The sequence below is a fragment of the Pectinophora gossypiella genome, chromosome 2 (genome assembly GCF_024362695.1).
Source record: "Pectinophora gossypiella chromosome 2, ilPecGoss1.1, whole genome shotgun sequence".
In the NCBI taxonomy this organism is placed as follows: domain Eukaryota; kingdom Metazoa; phylum Arthropoda; class Insecta; order Lepidoptera; family Gelechiidae; genus Pectinophora; species Pectinophora gossypiella.
The window spans coordinates 13,469,670-13,491,194 of NC_065405.1; the positions used below are offsets into that span (position 1 = coordinate 13,469,670).

A 21,525-nucleotide genomic window follows, 5' to 3' on the forward strand; every position below is an offset into this window, starting at 1 on the left:
TACATGATTTTTGCTGTCTGATAATCCGTAATAAAAGTGAATCGCTTAGTGGCGTTAGAAAATATACCCATGGGGTATAGTGACGTCATGGAGGGGTATAGTGACGTCATGGAGGGGTATAGTGACGTCATGGAGGGGTATAGTGACGTCATGGAGGGGTATAGTGACGTCATGGAGGGGTATAGTGACGTCATGGAGGGGTATAGTGACGTCATGGAGGGGTATAGTGACGTCATGGAGGGGTATAGTGACGTCATGGAGGGGTATAGTGACGTCATGGAGGGGTATAGTGACGTCATGGAGGGGTATAGTGACGTCATGGAGGGGTATAGTGACGTCATGGAGGGGTATAGTGACGTCATGGAGGGGTATAGTGACGTCATGGAGGGGTATAGTGACGACATGGAGGTGAATAGTGACGTCATGGAGGGGAATAGTGACGTCATGGATCTCCATGAATGGTGACGTCATGGAGAGGTATAGTGACATGGAGGGGTGTAGTGACGTCATGCAGGTATAGTGACATCATTCAGGGACACATTGATATCGTGCAGGGGATTGTCACACTCAGGGGCACATTGACGTCAAGGGATAGTGACAGTGACGTCCGAGATATGTGATAGTGATATCAGAGATGTAATTAGGGTCGTCAACTAGTTATGATAAAGGGATTTTAGTGGCCAATAGGATATCCAAAAAATAAAGCAAAAGCGTGGGAGAGAGTCAGAGGGAAGACATGCGGTCGAAATACATGTGGTCTTTTCTGTTTCGGGGGACGACGCCGACGACCAACTCGAGCAGTGATGCTCTACCTACTTGAAATCGTAGCGTAGGTACTGTAGCCTCTGTCTAACCTCATTAGTGCCTGACTGCACACTGAAATGCACGCATTTTATTAAACCTTTTGCTTTAGAAATATCGCGTAAAATTGTGTAAATGTAGGAACAAGTGGTATGGGTCAGGATCCTTGCCACACACAAACGAGGGTGGCAGTTAGGATCCTAAAAACACACAGAGGAAACATTATAGTCTAATAAATAAGATGAAAATTGTTAATTTGTCAAAAAAATAATGTAGTAGGCGACAATAAAAACCAAAGTATGAGTGTGAATTTATATTGAATAACTTTCTACAATATTATACAGCAGACTGTCCTCATACCCAAATCCAGAGGTAATCCAGCGATTACCGCGGGTTGAACAAATATAAATTATAAATCAAATCATTCTTTACATCCCAAGTGCATATAGCTACAATTTTAATTGCACTTTATTCGTTAATTTTCTAATCAAATAAATGGTTGCATTCAAAGATTTGAATCCTTGATGACATTAAAATTATTGAGTACAGAAAATCAGCCTTAACCACTGAAACGATTTTGGAAACTCGGAAAAACTATCTAAATATGATAAGTATAGAAGGTTTACGCGTTGTAGAGACATCGGAAAATATAATAGAAATTTGATTATTATAACAGAACTATACATAACAAGAACAAGCTTAACATCATTTAAAATGGCGGACTAAACAATTTACCCGCTAGAACAAGTGGAAACGTATTTAACACCAGAACGGTGCGTTATTTACTTATACAATACAATAACGCGTTAAAAGCGAATTGCACTGTCATAAAATTTCGACGCGTTCTAACGTCTGCGCAGCGTGTTCATAAATGGATTTTTCATACTAACATTACAAAAGTGTGTCAGGATCGAAGCAAATGGAATTTCATAGTCTGTGCTTACCCCGTTGGGAAATAGGCATAAGTTTGTGTAATCACCACTAATTTAAGAGCCACGCTCTTGTCGGTGTAGCATTATCCATGCTACTTTTTAGGGAAAAATAGGGCAGTGGTTTCCCTCTTGCCTTCCGCCCAATGTATGTAATATTACACAGATAATGGTGTTGATTCCTGCAGACATTTTTTTAATTTAGTTTGACACTTCTAAAACTAGCTTTATTTCTGTCAAGAATAAGATCGCTGCTTTGTTAAGCGTGGTCAAAAACTTCTATACTTATCATATTTCGATAAGGTACAACTAAGTTCCAACGCAGTCCCAAGAAAGTTATTTTACTTTATAAAACATTTTTCTAGTTACAAATAATAATTATAAAATATTCGTTTCAGTGAGTTGATATTTTTATTAATACTTGAAATTGTAAGGTCGCTTTCCCTAATTTGGTATAACACGGACAATATTAACCTCGTGTTATTTTGTAAATTAAGTCATAGAGTATTTAGCAAGCGAAAATAAGGTGTATATAAAACAAATCGAAAATAGTTAGCTTTCACAGTTGTAACAATATCACAAAGAATAGGTGAGATTATTGAATGCGCTAAACATTTTAATAGGTCCGGAGCATTTCAATTTTTACTTGTAAAATCTGGTTTATTCCGGATTAATTCGCTTTTGCTCCATTACGTAATTAACTAATTATAGTGATGTCTTAAACAGACTAAAATATTTAGACATTTAACAGAAACATAGTCACAGATTTAAATTAAATCAATATCGAAAATTTAAACTGTTTTTCAAAAACATGAACATAATGTCTATTGAAAATAAAGTCAGTGGACATAAAATGAGAGGCCTTTCTTTGTTAAGCACCAAAATCATGAAAGTATAGATTTTCTTTAAATAAGTTACAAATGAGTATTCACACATATGGAAACCATTACGATTACATTAGATTAAATATTTGCCCTTAAATCAAATATATTTTGATAAAAACTAAGAATCATTTTTAAATATTATTAGACCTCTCATTTCCTGACCTGTACCAAAGCCACATCTTTGCAAATCAGATGGTCCCCAAACTAGTACTAACTTATTCTGAATCACATCCAAAGCTGAAAGCATTTTACAACGCTGCGGGCAATAACGGTTTCAATACGGACCCTATCTATTTGCTACTGAACGATACCTGTCGACCAATTACAAAGCATTATTACGTCTCCACCAATCACGAAGCTCGATGTTGTGATCGACCGCGCTTGTGATTGGTCGAAACAAATTAACATTTTTGTAGTTAACTTCTGCAGCAACTTCTAGAACGACCCTACTTATGTAACTTTACTGAAAATCAACATCCAATCAAATAATGTATAAAATACTCTTCATTATGTACATACATATCGTAAAACGTCAATATGTACACTGTTATACAAACATTTGTCAGTAGTTTAATTGTTGTTGAAAAATGTGATTGATCACATACAAAAAGTTGTCATCTTTTGAAATCAATCAGGCAACAATATAACTACTAACAAAAATACTCATCTCAAATAGCGCAAGCGTGCAATTAGCTATTACTTAATTACTTGTAGTACACAATATTGCATTCAATTGAGTCTCCACTTTATCCAAATTGATTACTAATGCATTAGAAACTTCCAATCTACCTATACAAAAGATGGAGGTAAACATTAAATTAATAATAATAAAAAACATTTACTCTAAGTAATCATCTCCTTTTAAATAACATAAAAAAATAATAATCAAATATTTCGATACAACAAACCTCTAATTTTTAATTAAATAATGGAATAATTGATTTCTTTGTTATGTGACAATTGGCTTGTTCACTTTGTTTAGTTAGCTAGCTAGTAATTTAGTTGTTGATCCGACACTAGACAGTTAGTTACACCATCACTGTGTTCGAGATATCTGTCAACAACGAGACACTGGTTCACATATGAATTACTAGATCCGACGGCACGGGCGCACCTTACTTAAATTAAATGGCATCGAAATCCTCACCTGGAATAGGAAAAAAAAACACGTTAACAAAGTTCTTGTAACATTGTTTTCGATAGAATAGATGGGAAACGGGGAAGGGGAAGAAGGAAGATAAACTGACTGAAATATCAAGAGATGGACTGAAAATAGACGATTCAAAGTGTACCAACGGAATAAATAGGTATATTTTAAATTTGATGAGGTACGCAACCACTCTCCAGCGGGCTTAGCACCGTAAGCACGCGACTCGTTCTCGCCGCGAGAGACATCATCTGTCTCTTTCTGTGCAGTACTGTGAGACAGTGACGGGTGACGTATATCGAGGCGAGAAACAGTCGCGCGCTTACGGTGATAAGCCCGCAGAGTGGCTCAGAAAAGTGAAGAGACTGCCGGTGATCACAGACGTTTGATGCAGGGTTTTAGCAGTTTTAAAAACATTGTTTTCCAGAAAAATATGAGATTTCAGTTGTCTAGCCTAGGACTAACAGACCCTTCCTGCGACTGTAGTCAACCTAGGCACTTATTTTTGAGTTTGTCCGTAACGTGACGTGTATGCAAGGCTGGCCAGCAGTAAGCGTGGTCTTTGCGCCGTGCAGTGGCCAGCTCTCATACAACGACACAGTGACAACGCTTCTAAACTCTTGAATATCACCTCAACAACATTGCAGCAAGCCTGTATCCCTTCTGGGATATGAGGCTTTTAGGAAGAGGTGTAAAGTAAACCTACTCCTCACCAGCTATGTTTAAATCCCAATATAGGGCGCGCTTATTGCCATTTACCGAGCACAAAATCTGGAAACCACGTGACCTAAATTCAAACCTACAAAGCCGAATTCAATGGTTTAGGTTGGTTTGATCTGAAGGATTCTTGTTTTTTCCAAATCTGGTTTGCCCAATAAAAGTATCAATATTTTTATGAGTGTCGTACCGTGGCGTGTGCAGGCGGCAGTGGTGTTCAAGTCCCAATAGAGGGCGCGCCTAATGCCATATCTATGATCCAAACCTGAATTCAAACCTACAAAGTCGAATTCAGTGGTTTAGGTTGGTTTGATCTGAAGGATTCTTTCCAAATCTGGTTAGTCCAATGAAAGTATCAATATTTTTATGAGTTTCGTACCGTGGCGTGTGCAGGCGGCAGTGGTGTTTGCGCCGCCTACTCCGCAGCTCATAACTTGTGGTTGCTGGTGAGCCACGTGAGGCCCTCGTAGAGGCCATCGCCGGAGGTCGCGCACGAAGGCTGCACGTACCAGTTGCGGTCGCGGATGCGAGTCAGACCCAACTTCTCTTGAATCTCGTGCGGTTTCATCGCTGAAATTATTAAATTGCACTTTAGTGAGAAAAATATTTGTGTTCTTTCTGTCATAACTACATAAAACGCGAACATAAATCATGCATGTATGCCTATTGGAGTGAGCCGAGCCACAGGCCATCAATAAGACGCGTGACAGGTGAATGTGGATGGATATAGGGGGTAGGTGACGACCCAAGAAAGTGTGCATGGATTGTGTGACGAAGGATATGTGTGGGGAAGGTGTGACTACCGAGATAACGATCGACAGAGATAAATGGAAGAAGAATACATGTTGTGTGTGTGTGTGTGTGTGTGTGAAAATAGTTTCTACATCAGCATATGCACTACACTAATACATTATGTTGTGAAAGTGGTTGAAGTAGACAACTCTAGCAGTGGGTACATATGTGAGTCGTTGGATCCTTCTAGCGGCATGTGCTGCAGAACTTAGGTTGCCCGTTAAAAATACTATATATTGTATGAAGTATATACTACAGTAATTTAATTACTAAGAAAACAGTGTGGTCAACAGAATCGAGTTTCTCATTGCTAAGTTTAATGTTAGTATTTACTTTCTTTACACTTGGTAAAACAAATTTAATGCACTTCGTTTTCTTAGGATTCAGAAGTGGGTAGGTAACGACACGATCCGGACGTCCCGGGTTCGTTTCTCGGTGGGGACATACATACATAACATACATAAATAGCCTATATACGTCCCACTGCTGGGCACAGGCCTCCCCTCAATCAATGGAGCATACTCCACGGCTTAACGTGCCCTCCGAAGCACGGAATCAAGTTATTTTTTCAGACAATCAGGTGATTCAAGCCTGTAAAGTCCTTACCAAACATAGGACAGTCTCACAAAGTGATTTCGACTATGTCCCCATAGGGAATCGAACCCGGACCTCCAGATCGTGAGCCTAACGCTCTAACCACTAGACCACGGAGGCTGTTCTGTTGTGTTGTGTTGTGTGTATGTGTGACTCGGTGGGGACATATCACAAAAATTACTTTGTGATCACTAGTTTGGTTAGGATATTACTGGCTGATCACCAGATTGTCCGAAAGTAAGATGATCCGTGCTTCGGAAGGCACGTTAGGCCGTTGGTCCCGGTTACTACTTACTGATGTAAGTAAGTAGTCGTTACGTGAGCCATGTCAGGGGCCTTTGCCGGCTCAATAGTAACCCTGACATCAGGGTTGATGGGGTTGGTAATCCACTTCACAACACACGATAGAAGAAGTAGGTTATTTAAGTAGGTTTTAGTAGGGTATTACCGTCTGGCAAGTCCTGCTTGTTGGCGAAAATGAGTATGATGGCGTCGCGCATCTCTCTGTCGTTAATGATCCGGTGAAGCTCCTGACGCGCTTCGTCGATGCGGTCCCGGTCCGCGCAGTCGACAACGAATATCAGACCTTGAGTGCCTGCAAATGATTACAAATTGTATTGTTAATGTGATCATCAATACCTAAGCTTCCCCTTAATAGAGACAGTAAGAAATAGTGTTAGTGGACACATTAATAAATATGGAGTATTTTTTTTTTCGCATATTAATTTAAAATTAATTCAAATTCGAAATACGTTTCTTTCAGACATTTACACGTCCACAGGGGTTAGTATGGCAGAAAACTTAATAGCTAATGTTAGCCTAATAATTAATAAGAGTTTCGGAAATATACGAGCCTTTGTCCTGTGCTAAAAAAAACTGAGCACAAGCTGCCACAATTTTCAGAAGGCTGTTTCCTAATTAAGTGACTCATTAGTCACAAGGCTAGATTGTAATTTTAAATGAAGTATATTATATTAAATAAAAGAAGTATTAAATAAAAATCCAATACCTAAGCATTGGTGTGTCAATTAGACCAAGAAGACTATAGGGGTGATAAAAATCATCAAAGTTGGCCCATCCGTTTTGATGGCCACATAAAAGCAAACTCACATACATATTTAGGCTTATGAAGTAAACCTTTTTTGAGTTGCGCAATTGGGTAAAGAATATGCCCGCAGGCCAGGTCAAGACAGGTCACCGAGACTAATCCCCGGACAAACAAACAGACAGACACACATACACTTTCCCACTTATAATATTTAGTATGGATAATGAAATATCTCACCTGTATAATAATGCCTCCAAAGCGGTCGTATTTTGTCCTGCCCCCCGACGTCCCAAACATTGAATTTGACATTCTTATACGTAACAGTTTCTACGTTGAAGCCCACCGTAGGTATCGTTGTGACTGACTGCCCTAATTTTAATTTATATAAAATAGCTGAAACATTTGTGTTAAGGAAGTTTATGGTGATTTGTAAAGATAAAGATTTTTATTGTGTATAAATTTAGGTACAGTTATTAATAAATGATGCAGTTATAGATGCAAATTACGTCTCACTATTTTTTTTACTTAGCAGGCATATACGCAATTGACACAGACTATGCATTAACATAAGAAAGAGAGAGAGAAAACAAAAAAAAAACCTATTAAAGAATAATATAGATGGTCTATTAATGTGTTTTCATTCAAAAATTTGTTGACGTCATAAATAAATTTTTGTGCAGTTCTAAACCAGATATTGTTACAGGGGGTCTAAAAACTGTGTGTCGTGTGCGACTAAATAATTAAAATATATAACAACGTCTTTTCGCTACGATAAACCACAGCCCCGAACACCTCTGTCCACCTCGATAGGGTTACGGACGAGAGCTATGTCTACAAATAAAGAAAAGCTTGTTTTCCGTACATTGTTTTTTCTAAATAGATTTACCGCAAATGGCATTAACTACTATGTCGGAAAACCGAACATTGGAATAACTTAAAATGATATACAAATGCATTGTTCAACCAGATAATTTAATGTTTATGCGGATAATTTCATGCTCAGTCGATTGTCATGCTTAAAGGTATCTATATAAAACAGATATTATTACCATTAGATTAAATTCTGTTGGAATAACCACTGTGGGTGATTAAATATGATGCTTCTCATGAATATAATTGACTGCTTTCTAAATGTTTGTTTAACAAAACATAATGGCCCCGATTCCTGCAGACACCGCCTAATTTTATTTTAAGTTATATCCGTCATTTTCATATCCGCCGAAAAGGAAAGGGAGGGATGATTCACAGCTCTTAATTTTAGGAAAAATGAGTAAATGAATGAATAACCCGGGCGAATCAAAAGGTACGTCGCTGGTATGCAATCCGTTTGACGTGCTGTCTACTTAACTGTGTCGGGTTATTGACGGATGTAAAATTTTTAGACGGTTGGTTTAGATTTGTGCTTAAAATTGACGTGTGTTCCATAAATTTTATGCTTGTCGATTGTCCGTCCCTTTCCTTTTCGGCGGATAAGAAAATGACAGATATAACTTAAAATAAAATAAGATGGTATTTACAGGAATTAGCACCAATATAGCAATTTGTTTGTATTCTCAAAGGGGTTGGTATAGTATATAAACCCACTCCTGGCCTATCTATCACTATGTTTAAGTGCCTAATAAGGCGCGAGCCTATTGCCATTAACCGCGCACAAATCCTGGAAACCATGTGATATCAATTATCTACGATCTAAACATGAATTCAAAGTCATAAAGTCGAATTCAGCGGCTTAATGTCCGAGCCAGGAATCGAACCCACGATAGGACGAGTAAATAATGCGTTCGCCGAATACGACTATCACACTATCACTGAAAATAAATTTTCAACATTGAATACTGGTTTTTGGTGGGAAGAAGAGAGGAATGGCGATTACTCCACCGACAAGAGCGCAGCTCTTAAATAGAAAGAGAGAGAATACTGGAGGATATTGACTATAGAGGCTGCAAAAGATCGCGAGGAATGATAATCTGTTATTCGAGCCCTACATCAAAAAGATTAGAAGAAGAGAAGAAGAAGAATACTGGAGGTTTACTACTAGGAGCCACTTTACTATCAGCAGTCTACGCTTTTCGGTGTATCGCTTTGCATAAGTTATAGTTGCCAAAGTTCTTCACTAGTTTGGCTCCGTGAAAGTTATAAACTCTGTTTAAGAGGATTTGGTATTAATTAAGCAAAGTTTGATGTAGCCATAGAATAAAGAATAATACGTACAGAACGGACACACTCCGCCCCGCACCAATTTGTATCGCTATCGAGTTAGATTTACCTCACTCTCGGGCTGGATCTCACTTTAGTCTAAAACACCGTAAGTATAGTCCGTTCAAAAATGATCTTCATAAAAGGTAAACAAACCTGTTACTACAAAGAATGTTCGAATTTCACCTAAACTACGCAAACTATTCTTCTAATAACATCCGTAGCACTCAATAGATGTATGATTTCTTAGCGCAATGTGAAATTAACGTAAAATAATTATTAAAAACACATTTTTTCATGTAAAAACCAAAATCAAACAAAACCTCACACAAAAAAGTTGACATCATAAATTCTTGTTAATCTGTGGCTAGCGCATTCGTCAATTTGACGATTAGTGATGTGACATTTCATTCAGGTCAGGAAAACGAGTCAGTTCCGTGAATAACTTAAGTGAGTGTACTGTACTTAATAAGCCGAAATGCGCAGAAAAAATGACTTTCAAAGTGAGTTAGTGTAACCACAAAGAAACATACAATATGTATTTTAATATTATCATACAGAATATTCAAACAACCCAAGAGAGTCAGTTCATTTTGATAAAATAACTTGAGCTAAAATCAATTCAGCACTTCACTAATATGCAGTTTGACACATATAAAAAATATCGGCAGCCATATTTGTTTACCTTTTATGAAGATCATTCTTGAACGGACTATAGTAGTATTGTAAATTTGTGGTAGTTACAGTATTAGTTTGTCGTTTGCAGTTTTCACTAACATGGTAAGCTCGACCTGGCGATACAGCTCACCGCCTATTACACAGAAAGCTCGGTGAGGTGTAGGTGCTTAGTTCATCTTGCGATGGATGTACCTCTGACTACCCCAATTGGGATAAAGTCGTTAGCTTATGCTATGCAGTTTGTCATCATAAAAGGATACTAGTCTTCCCAGCTGCGTCGAGGCCCAGCATGAGTATCCTCATCTCCTTGTTGCCAAAGATCTTCGACAGCAGCTTCCCCATGGTGCTGAACTCGCCTCAACCGCGCAACTGGAATAGAAGAGAAAAATACACATTAATATAAAGAAAGACCCCTTAGATCCCGAGAGGGGTCCTAGGCCTCGTCAATGCCTTCGGGTAAGTCTGGGGGTCAAGAGCAAACCCATCAAAGGTAAAAAAGATGTATATTATTGTATATTAATGGAACTTGGTAATAATAAGAATATAAATAAACCCAACTGTCATCATGTTTAAATATTGATGATGATATTCTCAAATGCCGACTAAGTAGGTAATATTTTAAGTTCAACTTCATGATAGTCATGATAGGTCCTTGTTGAAACTAATTACCATGATGTAACTAAACTTCAGGTTTAAAACGCTTTGAAAGTAGTTGAAAAGCTCTTTAAAATAGTGCTTTTAGTTCCTCGCCAGTTCGCTAAAATAACAATGGTCGCGTTGGTTTCCTAACAGATTTATAACTGAGTTTAGTTTTAAATGGCCCCGATTCCTGCACACACAACCTAATTTTATTTTAAGTTATAACCGTCATTTTCTTGTGCGCCGAAAAGGAAAGGGACGGTTGATTGAGAACTGTTAATTTTAGGAAGAATGAGTAAATGAATGAATAACCCGGGCGAATAAAATTCATTCTTTGCCCGTGGTCCTACTGCGTAATCCTACTAGTAGTACCATGGGTATTTTTTTTTGCCCGTGGTTCTATCAGTAGGACTGTAATATAAATATTATTATTTTGTATGGGCAATGGTCCTACTAATCTTCACCAATATTATGAAATGCATTCTTTGCCCGTGGTTACTGGTTCTGAGGTAATACTAAAATTTCTGAATTTATAACCTCCATCTGAACTTGCATTATGAAGTCGTCATTTTTAATCGACATTTGAACTAGGAAAAAGGTGGTCTTATTATTCCTAGTTGAACTGCGGGCAATATTACTTGTCCGTAGTCCTACTGATAGAACCACGGGCAAAAAAAAAATACCCATGGTACTACTAGTAGGACTACGCAGTAGGACCACGGGCAAAGAACGATAAAATTTCTGCCTAAAATTGACGTGTGTTCCATAAATTTTATGCCTGTCGATTGATTACCCGTCTCTTTCTTTTTCAGGGGGTAAGAAAATGACAGGTATAACTTAAAATAAAATTAAGAGGTGTCTGCAGGAATCGGGGCCAATGTATAGCTTCGACTTAAGATATTGTAATTTTGTATCATCAAAACCTATAATCTATAATATAACGTAACACATGACTATATCCCAATTGGGACAATCAGAGGTACATCCATCGCAAGTTGAACTAAGTGCCCACACCTCACCGATCTGTTAGGCCAATGTGATAGACGGTGAGCCATATAGCTGTCCGTAATGGTCGAGCCAACTGTGTTAGTGAAAACTACACTAAGATAAATTCATAACTCATTGGTGCAAGTCCGGCACCAAAGTTCGAACCGGCACCAATGGTATCACTCATTCGATGAAGACTTAGATCATACAAATAATAATAGTTTGTTTCAGAGGTCTTTGCATATACCATTATAAGCAAATACCTCTGAAACAAACTATTACCATAACTAACTGTACCAACTTAACAAAACCATACCTGGGTCAACTGTACCATAGCTGGGCTGTTTGGGGTCTTATGCCATCATAAGTCCTCAAACAACCCTTAAAATACCGGGCTTATGTCTTGAGAATTTCTGAGCAATAGCGTAGGTATAATTATTAAAAGGTTTACGGGACTAAGCCGTGAACAAATACGAACTACGGTCGGAATAACGCAGTACTTAATCATATTTATGATAATTTTGTATACAAATGGTGGGGACCCGTAGTTGACCAGTTGGAAGAACGAAATAAATAAATAAAAACGCATGTGAGGTCGCAGTTCGAATCTCAGTATGAGCCTAAATCGAGGATTTGTTATCAAATTCATGTTTGGATCATAAATGTTTATCACGTGCGGTGAAGGAAAACATCGCGAGGAAACCCACTTTCCGAAATGCGTTTCGGAGGTATCACCTAATCTGTATTGGGCTGGTTTTCCCTTCGTGGGTTGCACAGGCAGTCGCTTCTGCAAAAAAACCGTACTGTCTTTTCAGGTTAGGTTAGCGGTCCCTCTGTGAAAACGGTATATAACGCTTAATGATTATGAATATAAATGGCAATATTTTAAAAGCATATTTGGCACAGTTTTGAAACGTAACTGTGGTAAGGAAGATACAACTGTGTAAAAGTACTTTATGTTCACGGTAGTTCCTCGCAAGGTAAAACCTCCATAGAGATACATTCTAAGGGAACACAAAGGTTTTTTTATTATTACAGGCTTTATACGCCGCCTTATTAAAGCAATCTTGGAGGCAAATTCCCTACGGCCGTCCTTATAAGTTTGGACGTTATAGCATTAAGTTATTTCATTAAACTTGCATTAAGCGGACATTTCAAGTGGCCAATTTAGTTCATACATCCCTCTGAACGCCCAAGAATAAGAATCCTAGATAAAACGACATACCCTGAGGGCTTTACACTACAAAGTATCTTTACGATCAACATTTTCAGACAACTCACAAAGTATTCTACGACATACCTACCAGATAAAGATGTAGTGCATCTTCAATTGTAGTCTCAAAGGCGACACGTGAAGTAAGTATGTCAACGATCTATCACATGATGTATTCTGTATCTATTGGATCATTGCTTTATTGGTGAAGACTGTGCCGTTGCATTCGACATGTTATATCAATCAGTGTTGCTGTCAGAAACATTTAACTTACATACTGTATGCAAATTATCTTTGGATATTACTACAGATTAGAATGTAGGAGATAGTTTAACGTAACAGGAAGTGGGTTTTGGGGGTAATAGGTAGGTATAATTGGCAAGAAGTTGCACATTTTTTTTTTTTTGACGTGACTTATTGTAGATTTGCCGCAGATGGCATTAACTACTTGGCCGGATAAGCAAGAAGTTGCACAATACATTCTTAGAAAGTATAGAAAAAATGTTATCTGGTGCTTTAGAAAAGAGAACTAATATATCCCTTCCAGCCGTATTCGGCCATGGCGACAAGTCTCCAATCTAGGAACGCCTAAGATGTGCTCTTATATGGCTGACGTAACCGATCTTGTGGATGTACGATACGAGTAACATTTAACAAAACAGGTTGGGAAAGATATTAATACTAAACAAAATACCTACCTATTGTGTTATAGACATGTATTTGAGAAAGAGTACGATTACTAAATCATACGTTTTATTAAAATTTAAAATAAAATAAATTATTACATCACATTGAATGGAAACGAGGAAATTTTCCTCTGGCACGCAAAGTAACAGCATTTACGACGCCCTAGATACACGGATCGCTCTAAATATAGATAGCCCTTTTACTACAAAACAGTCGAATTATCGCGGTGGAACTGTTGACGTGTTGACTTATAAAAATAAGCTGAATGAAGTGAATAGCAAAAAAAAAATAGGGACAAATCCCAAACTTGAAGAAATACAACATTTTTTTGATCATATCAAACCAAAGTCGTGTCAAAATATTATTGAGAAGACTTCTATTGTTGAACAGAAAAAAATGATTGAAAAACATAACAGCAAAGATTTTAAATCTAAAGCAAATCCCAAACTTGAAGAAATACAACATTTTTTTGATCATATCAAACCAAAGTCGTGTCAAAATATTATTGAGAAGACTTCTATTGTTGAACAGAAAATGTCTTCTTTAACAGCGCAAAGTGAATACTATACTTACACTAATTAACAAGATATGACTATCGCTATTGTTAGATAAATTGCTTGGGAGAGTGCAAATGAATCATGTCGTAAAGTGATAAATAAGAAACGTTTAATTAGTATCATTTATAGACAATAGAAAATAAAACCCATATTGGCAATAATAACAAGTAGGCTCTACGTGCATCATTGTTGTATGATAATAAGTAATTAATTAGTGGCAAATGGTAATATTTCGGTCATGACTAACATGTGAACACCCTTGTGGGAATCGTGACATGGTGAACGTGTCAGGATTGACAAAAACACTATACTTATTACGTAATTTATTAGTAGTTGCTATTTACGAAACGTCTAGTAAAAATCAATAGCTGAAGTTATTTTAAACGGGCTATACATGACATGCGATTACGCAGCACATAATTGATGAAGGGTAAAAATATTGACAAAATGATCATGTACTTGACAAGATTGATAACATGGATCTAAATTACAAACCAGCGGGATGGTGTAGGTATTCGATGAATTTATTATACCTATGAAAGTCTATAAAAAGAAAAATCTGTAATCTATTTTTAACAGAAGAGTCGGAGGCTTTTTATTAAAGGAAAAGTCATAATAAATCCCAAAAGGTAATGCTTGTCGCAAGCATTAGATTCAAGACTCAAAAAATACGATTAAATGTGCAGTTTGTAAAGGAGGCTTTGAAGAAACTTGGTTCCAAAGCTGCGGTGTTCTTGGCAAACGACAATACCAGACAAGAAAAGCTGATATCGCAAAAAACCTACCGCGTTGAAAACGACCTTCACCCCATACAGGGTGTACAGGGGTTGTTGAAAATATTAGCATTTTTCACGGAAGGGCTGTTTAGAGGACACGTAAGTATACTACAAAATATTTTCGCTGGATCTCCTCAAAACAAAGGCACAAAAGAAGAGCACAATGAAGCGGGAAGTTTGATAGAACTTATTAATGACACTTAATGATGACATGAATACAACGAGTGAAAATGTTCATGAAAGATCATCAATCAATCATGAATAGGATATCGAAAATATACGATATAGTATAGATAAATGAACAAATAAAGCTTTAACGACAGGCGAGGTCATAAAAGCTGAAAACGACGCTCGCCAGAATAGGTTGGTTTAACACGGATCCCTAAATTGGGTCACACGTCCTAATGTCTTCCATGCTGACAGCGTTAAAACAGTGACGTCAAACCAAGCTAAGTTATTTTAGGCAGTGAAATATAGCTCTCCAAGGAAATAAACTCTTCCCGTCTGAGTTAGGTAAGCGGAAGACGAATATACTTCCTCACTGAAGTTAAGGATTGTTGCTTACGGAAATAGACTTTTTGGTCAAAGGCGGATTCGGAGAAGCAATAAAACCAAGACAAACGAATGTCGAATCAAAGTGGAAAACATTAACCATTCAAAACACGGACTCAAGAGATAAATACTAAAGGCAATAGAGAATTAGTCAGTGTCATCATACTTAAATTTACTAGACACGTCACTGTTACAATTAGGCAATACAAACACTACGCATTTATCTAAGACAACGTAGAACCGGGCCTATCTAAATGCACAAAGTATTTAGATAGTTCTTGCCACATAGTAACAGAAAGATGATAAGCAACACCGTGAACTGAGTGATGTAATCTTGTGAACTCAACTGTATAAGGAAGCTCCTTGGCGCAATTAGAGGACTATTAGACAATTAACTTCTGAGCCGGAGAATGTAGGCTGGAAATTAGCTATTGCGGTCATAATTTCGTGGTACTATTAACGTTTAAGTAAAAGTTAGAAGAAAATAACGGTTTCAGATCTTAGTGTGCGGAAATAATTTAATCATTGCATTTACTTAATAGAATGAAGGTCTTAGATAATTATTTTTACATCAAGGTAAAAACAGCTACCAAGTAACGTTTGGTTATTTCAACTTCGACTCTTCATACCATACTGATATTTATATACCAATTGTTCAAAAAATAAATGCCTCAACATTTTCTATTTTAAGAGGTGCTAAATCATCATTTTCATTCCATTTGAAACCTTTAGGATATCCTATTTATTATTTAACGTCGAGTCATGTACACGTACAAGTGGTATCAGTTGGCCCAATTTCTTTCCTTATTCAGGACAAACGTCTTGTTAATATTACACTAGACGTGGTACTTGATTTTTTTGTTTGTATTCCATGGATGTTTTAACTTTAAGAATGTTGTATTCTCAGCGCTCCCCATTTATCCGGCCTAGTAGTTAATGCCATTTGCGGCAAATCTACAATAAGTTACGACAAAAAAAAGGTATTGGAAAGTATATGAGGCCCGTTAAGTCGACAACAGCACAAATCATAATAGTCAGCTAAAGGAAAGCGTGAATCTTTTATTCTACTGCTGCATTTAACTACACCACTTTCCCGGGACATTGCTAGATACTACTTCACATAGGTACCTATGCCTGTAATTCTCCTATAAAGGGGACGAAAATTTTATCACTCTCTGCTACTCGTTTGAACTGAGCGGCAATAAGGAAAAATACAAGCTTATAATACTTGTAAATGAAAATACGATACCTTAAGGGCGGTGCATAGGTTCATCGTCGACATCACGACTCGCCCTTCTATTTCCGTCAGGTCAGCTTGGGGCGTTAACAATTTTCAAGCCATTTCCCTTTGTCGGGCCAATTTCACTTCTATCCTCCCCTTAGTTTATTGTATGATCAATAAATCAATTCTTATAAATAGATTTGTACTACCCTTCTAACAAAAAAAAAATGCTAAAGACGAACTGTGATCCAAGTTGCAAACGACGCGACTTTCCGAGAAATGTCACGTCATAACCGCTCTTACTTACACAGCAAAATTAAAAAGCCGCAGAGAGGATTAGTTATACAATTTTGTATAGGTACAAAAGCCCGAGACGCTGCCAATATTGATATTCCCGTTCATTTTTCATTTCTGACAAAATAAATAGATAAACCTAATTCCCATTCGCAAACATTATCAGAAAATGGAAACGAAATTAAATTCTCGCCTTGCGAGCTAGAGTTGCTGCACGGTACTCGATGAATATTAAAATGTCTCATACTTAATATATAATTTCAAATTCAATATGTATGCTTATTTTCATATAGGTAATTAATTCGATCTGAATATTAAGTTCCTTTGGGTCTTTAATACATATATAAACGTGTTAGTATCATTATAAAACCCAAGGGGAGGGGGGGGGGGGATTATAGTGATACTACTTACTAATTAATACCTTCAGATCTATGTGGTTTGATATTACTACTAGTTGTTACAAGTACCACGGCTCTATTAAGGATAAGGACTAAGGACCTTATTGGGCATTGGATCTACGCCAATTACTAGAACAGGGCATTCATCTCGTTTCGGTTCAACTCCACTAGTCTCAGCTGATACCAACTTTACGAGACAAGATAAATTGACTTTCGTCCTTCGCGAATGGAAAACTGGCAGAAGGGTCGTAGATGTAATGAAATAGATCGGAAAGTACACCACATTGAAACCACTGACGCGTAAAATTTCAAATAAAATCTCTACAAAATTGGCCCATTAATAGAAAGCCTGGAAATAGATATTGATACTTAGCTATTTTTAATTATGATTGATACCTATGAGTAATATCTCATTGGGAAAATATTGTGAGCTTATATTATGTTTTAAATGCTTACGAAATCATCTAGGAACAAGAATTTGTTACTGTTAAAAATTGAACTTCCCTATCTATTTATTTATTGTAATTGTATCGAATTTGGATGACAGCCAGGAATAAATTTCATTCACATACTATCGGAGCCATAACACGTTTATCTGCGTGGTAAATAATACTACAACATAGCCGATACACGTTTCGTTACTGAAATCTAGTAGTTTCCAATACGCTAGACGATAAAGAAGTGTAGAGGGAACACGTAGCATGCAAAATGCGGAGTTTCGACGCCGCAATGGCTGCGATATCGCCCATAATTCTTAGATGCAGAATCTACATACCCCGCTAACAATGCCGAACCGTGCCAAATTCAGTTCCCGTTCGATACTAAGCACTTTTAGCGTGAAACACGATAATCTTGTTCAACGACTACTGTTTATACACTAGGGTGGAGCGAAAATATATGAAAAAAAAAAAATTTTTTTTTCTTCAACGGCATAGCGATGAAAAGTTGCCTTGTTATTTACAAAACAAACATAGAAAATATCACACAATTATCTTAACGTTTTGAGGTGCCCCAGCATGGATGAAAACAAACGAAAAACATTTTTTTATGTATGTAATTATATATTACAAAAAATATCCAGAAACATTAAAAATACAGTTTAAATATTATTAATAATTATAATAAAGGCGTAGGGATGTGATGACCCCCATCGCCCCTGGTGAATTCATCAGCGAACCTGGTGAATTCAACAGTGCAGTCAGTCTCCGCAGGCCAGGTTGTGGCGATCTGTTGGTGAGTGACGACACCGCGGAGCTGAGATCCCCCGAGAGTCGGTCAGGCCCTCCGTCTCCGGCTTACTTTCACTGGCCGACCGGAGTGGACCCCAGCGGGGGCCGCAGGACTCTCACCTCTGAATTGCCTTCATTGGCTGGCCAGAGTGGGGCGTTAGAGCTATAAGCTCAGGGTGGAAGTGAAAGATGAATAAGTCGCGATTTGGTGAGGCGGGTAAACCGCCTCGCAAAAAGCGGTTTACACCTCTCGACACCCTGAGCTGCTCACAACCATGTTGCTGCCTTGCCGTCCAGTCACGTTGGCTAGATAGGTGGCCCATCCAGTGAGTGGCGAGTCACCACCTGCTCATTTTATCCATTTTTACCAACATTGGTCGAGCAGGCGCCATAGTCCCCCATATCCAGTTTCCCGGTCCACTAACCTCCAACCCAATAGCCCAGTTCCCTTTGTTCGCATAATCAGCAATAGTCCTACACGAACCGGGGATTGTCTTTGCGTGCACTCCCATAGTGTATACAGGGATAATCGCCGGTTGGTGTCACACCACATTTAGATTAAACTGTCTTAAGGGGTCTCTACGTGTTGGCTTCGGCCCCACGCACGCCTTCAAAAAGTCCGGGACTCTATACGCCCGAGATATGGAAACGACATACAAATAATAAAAAACATTTTTTCAATTTCCTACAAGGTTTCATCAAACAAATTTGAAGTTAGTGGTGGCTCAGTTATGTCACAGTCACGCCACAAAATAATGTCAGTATAAACTTTAGCATCGGAATTGAACACCGGCACCTTCAATTTTCGAAGTCTTCGAGTATTCTGTGATCTTGCTTTTATAATTTTTCGATATGCCAGATCTCGGATAGCCTCTCTGTCATCGCCAAGCAAGGCAATGAGGATATTTTTTTGGATGACCGAAATATCCATTTCGTTGCATTACTTTGTCAATGATAGCCTTCATACCGGAGTTCAAATAGCGACTAAGATTAATAGTTGGTCACAGGTGGTTAGCCCCGTCGATGCACGAGGAATTAAGTACATTTTATTGTACTTAAATCACATCGGTCCATAAACTTTCAATACGTACGTGGCTAATACCACTAATTTTTCTTCAGGGTCAGTTTTTGTGGCATACAACCTTTGAATTCGATTAGCTGTTGTTAGCCAACTAGAATGGTTAAGAAGTCCAGGTTCTATATTAGCTAAATCAGAAGTAAATATACCAGTACTGATAGCGGTCATAATATCGTATAGATACTTTTGGTCGGTACTCAGCTCTGTTCTAGTAATTTCAGGTAATATTGTGGGTATAAAGGAGAATGCGACTATCGGCATTGTTTAACAATTTTGTAATTAAGATCTAATGGTACCTGAAAAGCATTTCGGCCCTGTGGTTTTTCCATCTTAATTGTAATAACAAATGTCGCAGTGGTAATTCATGCAAATAAATGAACGCCAAATAAATGAGTTGCTGTAAGCGCGCGAAATTACTAAATGTCACTCGATCGGTGTTTGGGTATGAAGACGCGGAGGAGAGTTATTTCGCTGAAATACCTCTCCCCCGCGTCCCACTTCCTTAGAGTCTCAACACGCATGGTTCTACCGGTAATAACTGTCGCTCAGGTGTTTTATAAAATGTTTGCGATGTTTTGAAAAAAATTGGCAAAACTCATAATTTTCCTAATTTTTCAAAACTTTATGACGATGGGGGCACCTCGAAACATAGCATAAGCCAACTGATTTTTTTGTGCTTAATGTTGACCTGAAATAGCAACTTTTTACAGGTATACCGAACCGAAAAAAAATAAAAAATGAAATCGCTCCACCCTATTATACACCTTTGAACCTTGTTACTCGAACGACAGAACTTTCTAAAACATAGATATTGAGTGAAAATCTATCTTCAACTTTATATTAGATTCATCGACCGGCGGAACCTGTCTAGTAACTAACACATTTCTTAGTAGGTTAGTAAGAAAAAACGCATTGGCGGACCGTGACCGTCGCCACGGCCATCCGCTAACGGTAAACATTCCGGCTTGTTGCTAGTTGACGCGATAACACGTTGATAAACTGGTGATTCAGTGGAAACTCTTACAATAATAATGTGTTATGAATGAACGATTAAAAATAGTAGGTTTTATACGACTATTATTCTCAAGTGAAAAGTAATTAATACCGATGCTATTGGAAATGCCAACACTTCGCGGCCGAAACATCTGGATAGTGTGGCGGTCTTAAAATAAATAGTGAAGCTAAATTCTAAACATCAATTTTACACGTTTACAATAGCTCATGAGAACAAATCCAACCCAGATTTAGATAAGGCCGTATACCAGTCAAAAATAAACCAAAGTTAAAAGCAGCAGGCGATATTTCGAAATGTTTTAAAATTCACGAAGCGAACAGACATCGAGCAAACATTCCGTCCTATTGTGGCATACAAATGGTGAAGTTCAAACGGTGAGGGTTGAATACGAGCTTTATGTATATATTTTAGTTCATTCTTTTGTAACGTGAGTAACTAGTCAATTAAATACTTACACAATGAAACTCAACGAAGTGGAATCAAGAAGAAATTCAAATATTTCGTACTTGCGTGGCAGAAGTAATTGGAATAATTTCATTAACGTTAGGAACAGCAGCTTAGAAGCGTCAGTAGAGCGCAGATAAGAGTGATTAGGCCCTCTGAAGGCAGTAATTTTTCACTGGCGTGGCCCCGTGAGAACAACTAAGCCTACGAAGTTAAGGAAGCTGATGCCCAACAGAGCGAATCGATACCAAGACTCTTATATCGTGCAAGAATCTCTCAGCACTTTTAGTAACAGAATCAGTTCTACATAGTAAACTAGATTTTATATGTTGAAGTAAATGATATTCCAAGTTACCTACAGCAGACGCCATGTTATTCGTAGTAACGTGACGAGAGCGTGTGCGACTGAGGATTGGGACCGCACGCCGCAATATCCAATATTGCGACGGAAACCGTACACGCGTGGAAACGATCTGAGCGAGTTATTACCTGCGAACACGTATCTAAATATGAAGAAAAGCTAAAACAATAAAAGCGGTGAGAGAATGAGAATTTCTAATGATATAATGTAAATGGTAGAATGTTAGGCATTGAGAAGTCTAAACAGCTGTTTCATCAAATTATGTTCTAACTATTAATTTATTGGAC

General features: G+C 37.8%; 1 protein-coding gene across 2 annotated transcripts in view; it reads right to left on the bottom strand.

Moving 5' to 3' along the window:
• Nucleotides 1-1,099: 1,099 nt before the first annotated feature.
• LOC126378996 (ADP-ribosylation factor 6) overlaps nt 1,100-21,525 on the bottom strand; it is a 64,611-nt gene continuing 44,185 nt past the window's right edge. For both annotated transcript variants that reach the window (XM_050027574.1, XM_050027582.1), the window contains exons 3-7: nt 10,047-10,155; nt 7,150-7,305; nt 6,313-6,459; nt 4,858-5,048; nt 1,100-3,761 (exon numbers count right to left, since the gene is read on the bottom strand). In XM_050027574.1, coding sequence (XP_049883531.1) covers nt 4,906-5,048; nt 6,313-6,459; nt 7,150-7,305; nt 10,047-10,128 — 528 coding nt within the window. In that variant the 5' untranslated portion in view covers nt 10,129-10,155 and the 3' untranslated portion in view covers nt 1,100-3,761; nt 4,858-4,905. The remainder of the gene's footprint in view (nt 3,762-4,857; nt 5,049-6,312; nt 6,460-7,149; nt 7,306-10,046; nt 10,156-21,525) is intronic.